Below are 14258 nucleotides of genomic sequence, written 5' to 3' on the forward strand. Positions count from 1 at the left end.
CTGCGCGCAGCTGGATGGAGAGCCGGTCGCGCTGGCGGCCCCAGCGGTGGCGGAGCCACCGTTCTACAAAGATGTGTGGCAGGTAATAGTCAAACCCAGGGGGCTGGGGCATAGAAAAGAGCTGAGCGGCGTGTTCCGGCTCTGTCTTACCGACGAGGAGGTTGTGTTTGTGAGGCTGAATACCGAGGTGGCCAGCGTGGTGGTCCAGCTCCTGAGCATCCGTCGCTGCGGACACTCTGAGCAGTATTTCTTCTTGGAAGTCGGCAGGTCCACCGTCATCGGTCCAGGGGAGCTCTGGATGCAGGTCGATGACTGTGTGGTGGCCCAAAATATGCATGAGCTCTTTTTGGAGAAGATGAAAGCCTTGTGTGCAGACGAATACCGAGCCCGCTGCCGCAGCTACAGCATCAGCATCGGGGCCCACCTGTTAACCCTGCTGTCCACTAGGAGGCACCTGGACATGGTGCCGCTGGAGCCCGGCGGCTGGCTAAGAAGGTCCCGCTTTGAACAATTTTGCCACCTCCGGGCCATCGGTGATGGAAAAAACGAGATGCTCCTCACCAGGCACTCTGTAACACCCAGCGAGCCTGTGCCCCACTCCAGGCGAGGAAGACTGCACCTGCCCAGAGCGCGCAGGTCCAGGAGAACGATTTCTGTGCCGGCCAGCTTTTTTCGACGCCTAGCACCCTGCCCGGTGCGTGCTCGGCAGACTGCAGAACCTCCCAGCGACAGAGTTTGCCTGTTTTCTGAAGCGTCTAGTTCCGGTTCTGGCAACTCTGGGGAAGAAGGCAATCCTCAAGGCCAAGCGGGTCAGGAAGGAAACACAGGTGACTACATGCCCATGAACAATTGGGGCTCAGGAGGTGGCCAGGGCTCAAGTGGCCAAGGCTCCAGTAGCCAGAGCTCAGGAGGAAACCAGTGCTCAGGCCGGGGGCAGGGCTCCGGAGGTGGCCAGGGATGTAGTGGTGGTCAGGGCTCAGGGGGCCAAGGTGCAGGAGGAAACCAATGCTCAGGAAATGGCCAGGGCCCCGCAGGTGGGCACGGTTCCAGCAGTAGCCAGGGAGCCAGTGGTGGGCACGGCTCAGGTAGTGGCCAGGGACCAGGAGATGGCCATCATTCAGGTGGTGGCAAGAACTCTGGAGGGGGCAAAGGCTCAGGAAGTGGGAAAGATTCCGATGGCAATGGTGAGTGGGCAAAATCTCTGAAGAAAAGATCCTACTTTGGCAAGTTAATTCAAAGCAAGCAACAGCAAATGCCACCACCCCCACCACCTCCACCTCCGCCTCCGCCAGCAGGAGCAACTGGTGGAAAAGGGAAGTCTGGGGGAAGGTTCCGACTTTATTTTTGTGCTGACAGAACAGCCACAAAAGAACGCAAAGAAGTCAAAGATACAGAGACTCTGGAAGGTGCAGCTCGGGGTCCTCACAGAGCCAGAGCTTTTCATGAGGACGAGGACGACCCATATGTGCCAATGAGGCCAGGGGTGGCTGCCCCTCTGGAAAGCTCCAGTGATTATATGCCAATGGCTCCTCAAAATGTTTCTGCTTCAGTAAAGTATCACTCCCGAGCCTCTTTTGAAGATTCAAGAGGGTACATGATGATGTTTCCCAGAGTGAGCCCACCACCTGCCCCAATTCCTCCAAAAGCATCTGATCCTTATAAAAAGGATGACTCTAAGGACAATGACAGTGACAGTGATTACATGTTTATGGCTCCTGGAGCCGGTGCAATTCCAAAAAAACCCCAAAATCCTCAGGGAGGCTCTTCCTCCAAAAGTTGGAGCTCCTACTTCTCTCTGCCAAAAACTTTTCGGAGCTCCCCATTGGGACAGAGTGACCACAGTGAGTATGTACCGATGTTATCTGGAAAACTCCTGGGGAAGGGCCTAGACAAAGAAGCCTCCTCAATCAGGGGCCCCAAATATGCAGCTTCAAAGCCTTCAGTTGAGGGCTTTGAAGCTACCCTCCAGTCAGTCTCAAAGCCTGGAGATGGGAGTTCACCTCCAAAGCCTTCAGATGATGGGCCCCCCAAGGACCAGGCTAAGAGACCTAACCAACTTTCTTTTATTACAAAAGGAAATAAAATCGAGCCAAAAACACAAAAGCCCACAGGTGAGCAGAGAGAGGCTGACAGCTCTAGTGACTACGTCAACCTTGACTTCACTAAAAGAAGTAGCAATACACCAGCCCCCGTTACTCAAGGACTGCCACATTCGTGGGGCATAATTGCTAACCCCAGACAGTCAGCCTTTTCTCATTACATGAATATTGAGTTCAGAGTGCCATTTCGAAATGCAACAAACGTCCTCTCAAATCTTTTAAGAGCTATTCCAGGTGCCAACCGCTTCTTTCTGGACAGTACTAGGCCACTTCTGCCTCTTCTTACCAGTGCTACAGGTAGCAATGCTAATGAGGAAGAGTGTGAGTACATTGAAGTGACTTTCAACCCAGCAATGGCACCAGCCTTGCCTTTTGGTGACCGTGCCATTCGCTATGATGCTGAAACAGGTCGAATCTATGTGGTTGACCCATTTTCTGAGTGCTGTATGGACATTTCTCTCTCCCCTAGCCGCTGCTCAGAACCACCACCTGTAGCTAGGCTGCTGCAGGAAGAAGAGCTAGAGAGAAGCCCACAAAGCCGTTCGCAAAGTGTCTTTGCATCCACCAGAGCTGCTGTCTCGGCTTTCCCTACCGACAGCCTGGAGAGAGACCTCTACACCTCCCGAGGCTCGACCTCCGCTGTGGGCTCTGAGCCAACCTTAGCTGTAGGCCGGGCTCTAGCCGCCGCCTCCGCCCTCGCCGCGGTCCCCGGTATGGGAGCAGCCGCCGCGGGCTTCGAGGCTGCCTCTGGATTTAACTCTGCCTCTGCCTGCTGGTTCCAACCTGTTGCTAACGCTGCTGGTGCCGCTGCTGGTGCCGAAGCAGTAAGGGGTGCCCACGTTGTCGGTGGCTCCAACCCTAGAGCCCCAAACCCATCTGTAGACCTTGCCAGAGGTGAGAACGGGGCTGGTGAGGCTGCTGCTGCAGCTGCTGCTCCCCCGCCACCACCTCGCCACTGGTTGCCTAGGCTCCCCGAGCGAGAAGATTCTGACGAGGAAGACACATACGTGAGAATGGACTTCGCTGGACCTGAGGACAAATAGTTCGACTCTCCCCAAAGAGGTTGGTAATTTTAGAATTAATTTCCCTAAAGTTCATGGTTAGTGCTTAATGAATTGATGCACTACTACATCTAAGGTGTTAGGGAAACTAAATCAGTAGTTTAAATTGTTGAAACTTCATTCAGTGTTAATCCAACGACAAAATAAAAATATATTTGTAAAGTGCTTTAAAGTTCCAAAGTGAGTTAATATTTCAGTAGCTGCTGCCTATTTAGCATGGAAAATAGAATTTAATTTTAATTATGTATGAAATACCTTGTGATCTTTGCAAAAACGTAAGTTTTAATCCAATTATCATTTCTTTATCCGGAAAGAACCGATTATCACTTAAGGATATGTAGCATGAGGGTGTTTTCAGATATCCTTCCCTAACACTTAATGATTTATGCAAATAAGACACCTTGGATTGAATCCCAAGAACTCATTTTCAAATCAACAAGTAAAGGGTGTTTTTCTATAAGTACCCATTGTTAATTGCAGGAATTTTAATAAGAGCACAGAATATCAAGCAGTAATAATCAACTGTTAGCATTTGGAAGTGGATGACTTTCTTCTCTGAACGTTGCTTTTTAAAAAGCAATCATCCTTATGTTAGTTTGCTGTAATTTACCAAGAAGGTTAAATCTCAGTTGTTACCATGAATATCTGGAAGAAACAAAGCATAAATAATCCAAAACAACAGGTGACTAAAAGAAGAGAGTATTGGGCTGTGGAATGTGTTTTTCTGTTGATTTGTTTTGTTTTTACACACAGGACAGATTGCCAGAAACTGAGTGTTCTTTTTCTCTGTCACTAAGTGACAGGCAAGTCCCCTTCCCTGTGCCTCATTTTCTTCATGTAACTCTCCCCAAAGAGGGTATGGTGACAACGTGATAATGGGTATGAATATTGTTTCTAAGGTTTAAACAGCATTTAGAACGTCTTCATTGGTGTGACTTCTGGGAAATCCAGGAAAGAAAGATGATAAGGCTAGAGGAAGACCTGACCTTAGGGGCAGCCTACCCTGCAACAATGGAAGAATTTTAAAGGATTCCTTTACCAAAGGAAGAAATAAGCAAGAGGAGGAGCTGCCAGAGTTGAAAATAAGACTTTGAGTAAATCTACTGTGTACATTGTGCAGTGTCGTTATCAGCGTGTCTGGAGATATTCTCAAGAAATGATTTTAGAAGGTGATTGATGTTTCCATAGTCTCAAGTGCCTTCCCTCTTTAGTAGAATGTGCTTCTTTCCCAACGAAGGGAAGGGATGGACCCCAACAGTTTTCATTCCAGTAGTCAGTTTAGTGAAGATTTTTGCTTTGCTTGCTTTCTGGAATGCTTTTGTGATTGGAACTCTGCCCACTGTGCTTGATCAGGCAGAACAAGTTGGGGACTGATCACAACAGTCACCTAACAAGCTTCCTATTTAGTGCAGGTGTTGCCCCTGCCCCCCCTTCTCTCCTCCCGCTTTAGAGAACTTGCCATACAAAAACTCATTTTTGGCATGGACACATTAAAGAGTGATCATCAAAAGGACAAAAGGATGCTTTATCTTGCCAAAGGATTCCATTCAGATCTCCTTTAAATTGTGAGCCCTTCCCCCAACACAAATGCACACATGATTATCACTACTACTCAAACCATGCATTTAAAATATATAATTATATTTCCAATAATTTAATTCATAATCAGCTTTTCAGGAACAGATCTGTTTTAAAGGTACACCCAAAAATTGGTCTCAAGATATTGTTTGAGCCTAACTGCTAAAGACACCCTTAGTGATATACATATTTAAAGCTACCCGTGTCCCTATGGTATCTTGGAAAGGACAAGTTTTCACAGAGGTTTGTCTATACTTTCCAGCACTTTTTATTTCAGCAACGATTAAAATTAGTGAAATCTTGTCCCTTAAATAAACCCTCACTTTCCAAGGATTATCCAGATTCAATTATCATTATTTTAGCATAAGTTACTGATTTATAAATAACTTCAATCGATTTTGTAGTTATCTTAACAATTTAATGTTCTCTATATGTATTTTTCATTGAGGAAATTCCTAACTGTATTGAGTGACTACGGCAAGGAGGCTGTATTTCACAGGGAGGACAGGGCTTAGATTGAAACAAGAGAATGTATGTGGAAGCACATATATTGGTAAAGCACTTCGCCAATATATTTTATTTTGTTGTTGGATTAACAGTGAAGTGAAATTTCAACATTTTAAACTAATGATTTAGTTTCTTGCAGAAATGGTTGGTCCTGAAGATAATTCAAAGGCGTAATTAACTGAGCTATATAAAAGGAAGGATATAAAGAAAGAATTCACTGCAGGAATTGATTTGCTACCATTTTAATGTAAATTGTATGGTAGAGTGTGAAGTGTTAAGAAGGCTGGTTAATTCTGATTCATTTTGACTAAGGCTATAGAGTAATTGTCACCCGTTTTTGCTCTCTCTTCACCTTCCTATCAAACATTAAAACTATATTTCATGGTAGAAATCAAAATATATTCTCTGACAAAGGAATAAAGGCACAGTGTTTATTAGCAGTTATGTCTCTCAAAAGGTGATTTTATTTTATGGCAAGTGCTTAAAATAGTGCCTGGCACAGAGTAAGTGTTGTACATGAATTATTATACAACTATTATCATTGTTGTTACTGTTCTTAACTTTAGAAACACAAAGCTGAATTAAAGTTCTCTGTTCTCAAAACCTACTTTTCATTTTAGTCTTTACTTTCATTTAAAGTCGTTTATATGGTTGCTCAGAGTTGTGATCTTTATAGCTGGAATCTGTTTAGAATGTAAGTTAGATGAAGTGAGACTATATAAGTCAGTGAGATTGCTTAGTTCATGTCACATAAAATTAAAATATATCTCATTTCCCACACTCACATAGTATATATGTAAGTACTTAAAAGCCATTTGTTCAAGACAATTAGAAAGAAACACCCAGAAATATAACCTGGACTTGACCATTTATAAATGAAATAATTTTAAAAGTGTGAAGTGTTCACATTTTATAAGCACGGGTTATAAGCATTAGCACTTAGGAAGAGAATATAGTTTCTTATATGGTTTAGTCTAACTCTTGACCCACATGTGCATTTTTGTCTTTTTATTGCTGCATCTGGTATAGAATTTGAAATGACTTAAGGTGAAAAATTTACTGAATTTTTTCATTCTAGAGATAGGTGGATAAGGGCAGTTGTAGGAGGAATGAAGAGATTTGGTCAGCCAAAGTAGCAATGTTATGATAGCACTTGGTATTCAAAAGCAAGAAAAAAATTGTATTAATTACCTTTTGACATTTTAGACACTTATTAACATGACAGAAGTGTAAGCTTCTTTTCCGTGTACTACTGCCAAATTCTCTTGTCATAAATTAGAGGTGCTGAGAGCACATTGTTTTCTTTTTAATATATTTTTATTGATTTCAGAAAGGAAGAGAGAGGGAAAGAGAGATAGAAACATCAATGATGAGAGAGAATCACTGACCAGCTTGCCTCCTGCACGCCCCACACTGGGGATCCAGCCCACAACCCAGGCATGTGCCCTGACTGGGAATCGAATCCTGATGTCCTGGTTCATAGGTCAGCACTCAACCACTGAGCCACGCCAGCCAGGCAGCACATTGTTTTTGTTGTATTAGACTTATTATTAATTACTAGAGTAAATTCTCCAGATAGCAGAGATTTCTCAGTCACCATTGATGGGTCACTTACTTTAGGCAACATTCCCCCCCCCCCCGCCCCCCCCCCACAAAAAAGAATTGGATAGTCGTTTGTTGTAGAGGTATTTGACCTATAACAATTAAAGAGGAATTCATTCAACTAAAGTTAAGTGAAGTTATTGGCAATCATTACTCGTGTTCATTCTAAGAGTGATACTTCCAAGGCAAAAATGTGGGCTATTAGCAAAACATCTTCTTTAAACAAGGACTAAGACTTTAACTGAGCACCGCAGAATATCAAACATGCATAAAAACTCAAACAAGACCTCTTGTTTTCTTTTCATTTCTTTAATTGCCAAACATGAACTAAAATACTTGAGTCATTGATAAGGAGCTCTTATGGGGACAAACTCAGGCTTCTTAGAGTAACCTTCAGTTTTTTGTGTTGGAATAGATTAAGATAACCAGTATTGGGAGAAATATGGAATACTGTATGTGATTTAAAAGGGACTGTTGTTAAATTGTCAACTTTTGATTGATGGATTGCTTTACAGTTGCATATAGTCTTATAATTTGCAAAGTGCATTCACATTCATTATTCTACTGGGGAAAAGTGGGTACTGGAACTGAAGCTGGTGTTAAGAATTTTCCCATGATCAAAAAGGTAAGTGGCAGAGCTTAAAATCAAACCCATACATCTAATTTCAAGCCCATTGGTCCATACAGCACACCACATTGCTGTTCAATCAGATGTTAAATATGTTCTTTTCCTATTTCCTTGAATTTGGAAGTTGCAATATTTTGGTAATTCATTCAGAGCATTATAACGGTGAACCATCTGCCAGAGCTTGGGTAATTTTCATTATATTGAACTGTTTTTGGCCATGGATCTTAGAATAAAATAATGTGATCTATGCTGACATTCAGTGTTTTAAATCTAATTTGAATAGGAGTTTGCTAATTTGTACCTCTAAAACACAAATAGTGTGTGTGTATATCTGGATCCCATGGAAACATTGAAAGGAAGAAAAGTGAAATGAGGATGCACTCAATAAATTTCCATTAATGATAATTTCCTTAACTGAAGTTGGGTATCTTTGGTTTCCTAATAATTTATTGGCATTGCCAATTATTAAAAAAAGCCTCTTAATTTCATTTTTTTCCATATGTATAAAATCTGATATTCTAATAAAAACCATCATAGTAGACAAAACAAGATAAAGTGAGAAGGCAGAATAAAAAGCACTGTAGAAATAAATGTTCTTTATTTGTTTAAAAAGTAAATTTGCTTTTGACAGCTAAGCAAGTAGATTTTAAAAGCCTTGAAAATCAAATCCTCTTCTTAGGGCAGAAAAATCCTTGTTTAATATTAAATTCATTTTGTTTAGCACCCTTTTAATGCTTTAAGACTCTGTAAAAATAGCCCAGACATTTTATTGGCAGTATTGGAAAGTAGCTTTTGTAAAATGCTTGATTAAAGCCTACAGTATGTTTTGGCTAAGAGGTGCTACCAGGCCCTTAGATAGTGAGGATCATTTATTGGAAAACAATGCCAGGCCCTGAGTGAGAAATGAGAGATTTAAAAGGTCATCTTGTATAATAATGAAATTAATATATTACAACACACACAGTTTTTACCACACTATTAGATTGCTAATTTTAAAGTTATTGATAAAGTTGCCAAGATAATGTGCTTGCCATATGAACTTAAAATATATTATTTAGCAATTCTGCATTGGTTATAGGTTATGCAGTTACAGGTTTTACATTCACATCTCCTTTTGGCAATGTAGGCTGAACCTGAGAAACAGGTATTTTTAAAGATTTTTTTTAAATGTAGACATATATCCTATTTTAGATTTGTCTTCTTTTTAAGAGTACCTTATAATTTCTGGCTAAAGACTTAATTCCTTTTAGAATTAATGGAAAATATGTATTTAGGTAGTTACTTAGTAAAGTGAGAAAGTGCTAACTTCCTGACACCCCTTTCTTATTGGTTAGGGTTGCATTGGTTATATTACATCTTAACCTCATGTGCCCTTTGCTGACCTTGTGTCCCTAATTTCAGGATAACATGTCCCTTCCTAGTACTCTCTGGCTGAAAGCATGATGAGCAATCTGAGAGTCCCACAGGGGCCCATAGAAGACTTATTCCCCCAGATATTGCTTGCTTCTAGTCCACAGCCTGCTTAGGCTTAGCTTGTAGGAACAACCTTCTTTGCAGGGCTCCTTGTTCTGCCGGTCTAAGGCTGTGCTGCCTGCTCTACTCCCACTTGCTGGCACCGAGGCTGGTGGGGCTAGTGTTTAAAGATATTTTCATGGTTGGATTGACCACAATATGTTTGATGCCAGCCAGACCTTCTGGTTTTACTGAATACTTAATTCTTCATACATTGTAGTCACTTTAGCTAGTTTTCACAATTTATATAATTTGCTTCTGTATGATTACTAATTTTCTACTTTGTAGACTTGAAACATAGAATAACAACGAAATCTTTGTTTCTAAATTCACCTTGAAAATTATTCACATGTGCACCCAAGGTGCTTGAGAGAATGACCAGTGAGTGTGATTTTTAATTCCTGCTTTTTAATAGTTGTGCCGCCAGCCTTGAAGGCATAATGACACTGCCCTCACACTCAGAGACCCAGCCTTGCCCCCACGAAGGAATCTTTATTGTGGCTGAAGTTCTTACCATAGTTTCCTTTCCAAGTTTGCCACCTTGCCCAAATTATTTCAGCAGCTTGAGTTTTGGGGATACTATTCCTATTGTCATAGCCAGAAGATATATTTTCATGGAGTCCCAAAATTGAGCTCAGCTGGCATGGCTCAGTGGTTGAGCATCGACCTTTGAACCAGGAGGTCACGGTTTGATTCTCAGTCATGATTCTCTCTCATAATTGATGTTTCTATCTGTCTCTCCCTCTCCCTTTATCTCCGAAATGAATAAAAATATATTTCAAAGAAAGAAACTTCAAATATTCTTTCCACAGAAATTATGTTAGAAGTACTGGTTGGGCATAGTCAAAATAGTTTCTCTCATTAGTTCAGGAACTGCATAGGTTTAATATAGGCATGTGTAGATGAACCTATGAACCTATACACCATTTATTTATAACATTGTTTCTGTGGGATAATTTATTCTGAGTTTCAACTAAACAATGAGGCTTGGAATATGTCTCTTTTATAAATAAGAGATGGCCTATATTAGAATTCTAGTAACTTGCATTCTTTAAGTCTGCAGTAACTAGGCAGCAGAGTGAAATAGCAAAATGGTGTGTTGGGAGGTAGTAGAAAATCTGACTTGGGATGAAAATCCTGTAGCTGATCCCCAACTAGTTTGTATCCATATAATCAAGACTGGAATGAACATGCATATATGGTCCAAGGCAGGTGTGAAACAATTGAGATGACCTTTGAGGAGATAGGATTTTACAAGCATCATCCATTTCCCTTATAGATTCTTTTGACAAATCTGTCATCATACTGTTGCAACCATGGGGAGAAGCATATCTGATGCTCTGATCTGTGAAGGAGATAATAGGCTGGTATGATTGGCACTGGAAAGATTAGCAACAATTATTGCTAGTATTCACTCTTGAAAGGCAGCACTTAAGCCCTAACCGGTTTGGCTCAGTGGATAGAGCGTCAGCTTGTGGACTGAAAGGTCCCAGGTTCCATTCTGGTCAAGGGCATGTGCCTTGGTTGCGGGCCCATCCCCAGTAGGGGGTGTGCAGGAAGCAGCTGATTGATGTTTCTCTCTCATTGATGTTTCTAACTCTCTACCCCTCTCCCTTCCTCTCTGTAAAAAATCAATAATATATATATATTTTTTAAAAAGAAAGGCAGCACTTAAGTTTTTATCAAGTCTTAGGGAATCATCCTTCTATACATTTATTTACAAGGCACAGAAAAGTGTGATGATCTGTTCTTATTTGGAAAAAATAAACTATATATAGGCCAGAGGCAACGCTGAACTAATAATATAATTACATTATTATACATTCATCTTTGGGTATATGCTTCAATTTCTTTTCATTTCCTTACATTTATTTGCCTTCAGACACTTTATTTGATAGTCCCTGTTTGTGTGGTCATAAGTGTTTGCAATGATAGCATGTGGATTAATAAACAGTGAGGAATTTCAGAAAAACTTGAAAAATATTTTTTGAGGTCTAGGAAAGTTTGAGTTGAAAAGATAACTAAGGCAACTATATTGGGAAGAGTGGGAAGAGGATATATTGTTACAGTTTTGGCTTTCTATGGGCAGGGGAACCATTGCTGTTTTGAACTTCAAACTAATGGAGGCATGTTTATGATTCATATAAAGAGGTCTGGAGTGCCCTGAAAAACTGCCTTTTTGGCTCACTTTATAAATTTCCAGGAATATTGAAGTTGTGTGTGCTTTATTAGTATATTAAAGAGTAATGTTCAGGTTTATATTATTATACAAATTGAAACATAAAAGTTTACTTCATTTGTTTTTGAGAAGATAATGATACCTGCCAGGTTTTGGGGGCAGAAGTAGGAAAATCGTCCATTGAGGTTTTCTCTCCTAAAGAGAATTACTTGAAGAGGATACATTCAATTAAAAGGGATGCAATTAACTGGTTATTAAAAGATCTTTGGTTAATAAAAAAGTAAGAATACCAATAAGGTCATTATTTATAATCTGTCAATATCAAGTGGAAATAATAATGAAAACCAGACCAGATTATTAAGCACCACCATTTACCTATCTATCAAGTGGTGAAATGATATCAAAATGAACAGAAGGCAGAACTAAGATGTGCTTGCCAGCCCTTTCATACTCATTTTGCAGACTGTTCCTGAATTGCTTACCTTTGCCACCTAGCAAGCTTCTGAGTTACTTCCTTATTCTGTTCTTTGCAATGTGCACGGGGAATGTAAACTTATTTTAATATTGGTCTAAGTAAAACAGGATTGTAAATATAAACCTGTGGCTCAAAAGCATTTCATAATGCTTTTCAAAAAGCAAATTAAATTACATTTGGATGATCTAGTTTTGGATAGCATTCTTCTTTTCTACTAGCATGGTTAATCAAGAGTTGATGAGTTTATTTTGTAAAGTATACTTGAAACCACACATTATTTGATAGATTTTAGTATGTTATCAAGTATTCACTCAACTCTGGTTTAGTTGTTATTGGAAAGCATTTGAAATATGAATCAAATTTTTAGTAGAGCCTCCGTCATTAAAAAAAGAAAAAAGTAAAGAAGAAAGAAAAACAACTCTGATAACAACAAATGTCCCTAATTTCAGAATTAGTATAATGTTGATGGGGTAGTTATATAGAGCTTAATTTGTATATTTCTGGAGAAAACATATATGAAATATAGTGTATTATATTAGTTAGTGAGAAATCCCCTTTAAAGCACATACAGTGTGCTATATATGTCAATATATTTTTTATCTTTTATAATAAAACAAAGTAGCAAACAAAATTAGGTGAGATGCCTTATAGGATCTGCAAAATTCTGTGATACTAGTCTAGAATCATCTATAGCTATCACAGACACCTTTCATCTTGTGTAAACTTGATTGATACATAGAGTCTACAGTTTCCTAAGCCTACTGCTGACAGGAAAGCTTAATATCTTTACTAATCTCGGGCATTTATTTTTTTAACATTTTAATGTGGAGGAATGGCTCTTTATAATGAATTATGACTAATAGCCACAAGTAAGTGGGAGGGAAATTGAGACCTTTGATGCTACATTCAGCTGCAAGTCTGTTACATGTTTAAAACCTTGGATAAAAAAATGAATAGTTAAAATGTATACTGTTGGTTTAATACAAGATCTTGTACTCAAAGCCCACTCTGGAGGATGCTTTCTGTGGATTCTGTTAGGTTGGCTGTAATTAAATAGAATACTTGGTACTTTGATGTGATCTGATCTTAAAGTAATGCTAGCATCCCATAATAAATTTGCTGACCATTTATCCCCATTTTCTTCAGTTCAGCGCTTTCTTCAGTATACCAAATCCCCTTCCTCTACGCCACTCCCAATTATGCACCCTCTCAAGAAGCAGAAGTCCAAGAGAGTAATACCAGAACTTCTTTTTATTAGACAGATCTAGATTTCTAGAAAATCTCTTTTGCAGGTGTGACTTTGCTCTTTCAGAAGAAATTCAGTGATTGAGTCTATACTATCACCAGGGCTGTGCTTAAATTCTTTGACATGTGCCACACAATCTGGTGAAGACATTATCAAGCATGTAGGACAAGCATGTCAAACTTGCGGCCCGCGTGCTGCATGTGGCCCACACGAATATTTTTTTTTTTTTTTGCTAAGGAAATAAATCTTTATTAAGCACCTGCAAAGTTACTGGGAGGAGGCCATGATGCTGGACACACTGTCAAAGTCGATCTTCTCCACAGTGTTCTTGGGCTTAATGCTCTCTTCCTGGCTACAGATGAAGATCTGGCCCGACTCATCAGCGCTCCAGCCGTACTTGCTCATCCACACCTTTAGCTGGCTGTCGGTCAGGTCCCCGAGCATCTTGGCCAGCAGCCAGCGATCGATGTGCTGATAAGTGATACCCACGACATGACAGATAAATTTTCGGACAGAATCTTCAAAACCAGTTATACCTCCCAAAAGGTCATGTTTTCATCCAGGGCTTGCCAGAAGGCCTGGAAGTGGCAGGTCTCTAGCAAGTTTCTGAGGTACAAAATCTGTCGGATAGGCCATTCTTCTTGATGGGCCTGGTCAGTCATGCACTTGCAAAGGGTGAAGTCAGTGTGGAGCAGGTTGGTGAGGGCCTTTAGCAGTATCTGAGCAGTGACCGTGGTCTAAAAGAAGGCTGGGTTGAACTGGTACAGCTTCAGGACAGCCAGGTTGGCTTCCAGATCGTAGGCATTCTCCTTGGCCTGTGTCTCCACATAGCGCTCTAGGGTGGCCAGATTCTCAGGATTTGTATCTGTCGATGCCCTTGAGCAACTTGCCCACGTTCGCTCTCATGTGCTCAAACATGGCCATGCCTGCGGTCGCTTCCCACCCCCACAACGAATATTTTTGCGGCCCAGCCAATATAACGGTGTGTAAGAAACATTTTAATAAAAATTTCATAACTTAATTTTTACAATATCTTGTTATACATAATTATTAATAACAAACTACAATATTTGCTAAGGACTGGTTACTATAATCGTGTTGCATTCATTTCCCTTGTGCGCCTTAAACGCAGGCGCACCATTTCTCTCCACTAATACTAGCAGCGAATATTTTAGCAGCGGCTTGCCACGTCATTAGTCTTGTACTGACCTGTTTGTGTGCGCAACAGGAAGTATTTCCCTATCAGAGAACAAGAAAAATAGGTTTATTTGCATTACGCTTATTAATTTGTGCAGTTATTCAGTATCTGGTAAGTTAATGTTCAAGAAAAAATGTTAATTTTTATTAAAATGTTCTATTATTTTATGTTAA

The 14258-nt window shown here is 40.4% G+C and overlaps 1 protein-coding gene and 1 pseudogene across 1 annotated transcript in view; one reads left to right on the plus strand and one right to left on the minus strand.

Annotated features, from left to right (window-relative positions):
• The window catches only part of IRS4 (insulin receptor substrate 4), a 16287-nt gene that overhangs the window by 624 nt on the left and 1405 nt on the right, over window positions 1-14258 (plus strand). Inside the window, exon 2 of the mRNA XM_005865240.2 lies at window positions 11-3161. Coding sequence (XP_005865302.2) covers window positions 11-3142 — 3132 coding nt within the window. The 3' untranslated portion in view covers window positions 3143-3161. The remainder of the gene's footprint in view (window positions 1-10; window positions 3162-14258) is intronic.
• Window positions 13121-13828, minus strand: LOC102256188 (annotated as a pseudogene).

This window comes from Myotis brandtii, unplaced genomic scaffold (genome assembly GCF_000412655.1).
Source record: "Myotis brandtii unplaced genomic scaffold, ASM41265v1 scaffold199, whole genome shotgun sequence".
Lineage (NCBI taxonomy): Eukaryota > Metazoa > Chordata > Mammalia > Chiroptera > Vespertilionidae > Myotis > Myotis brandtii.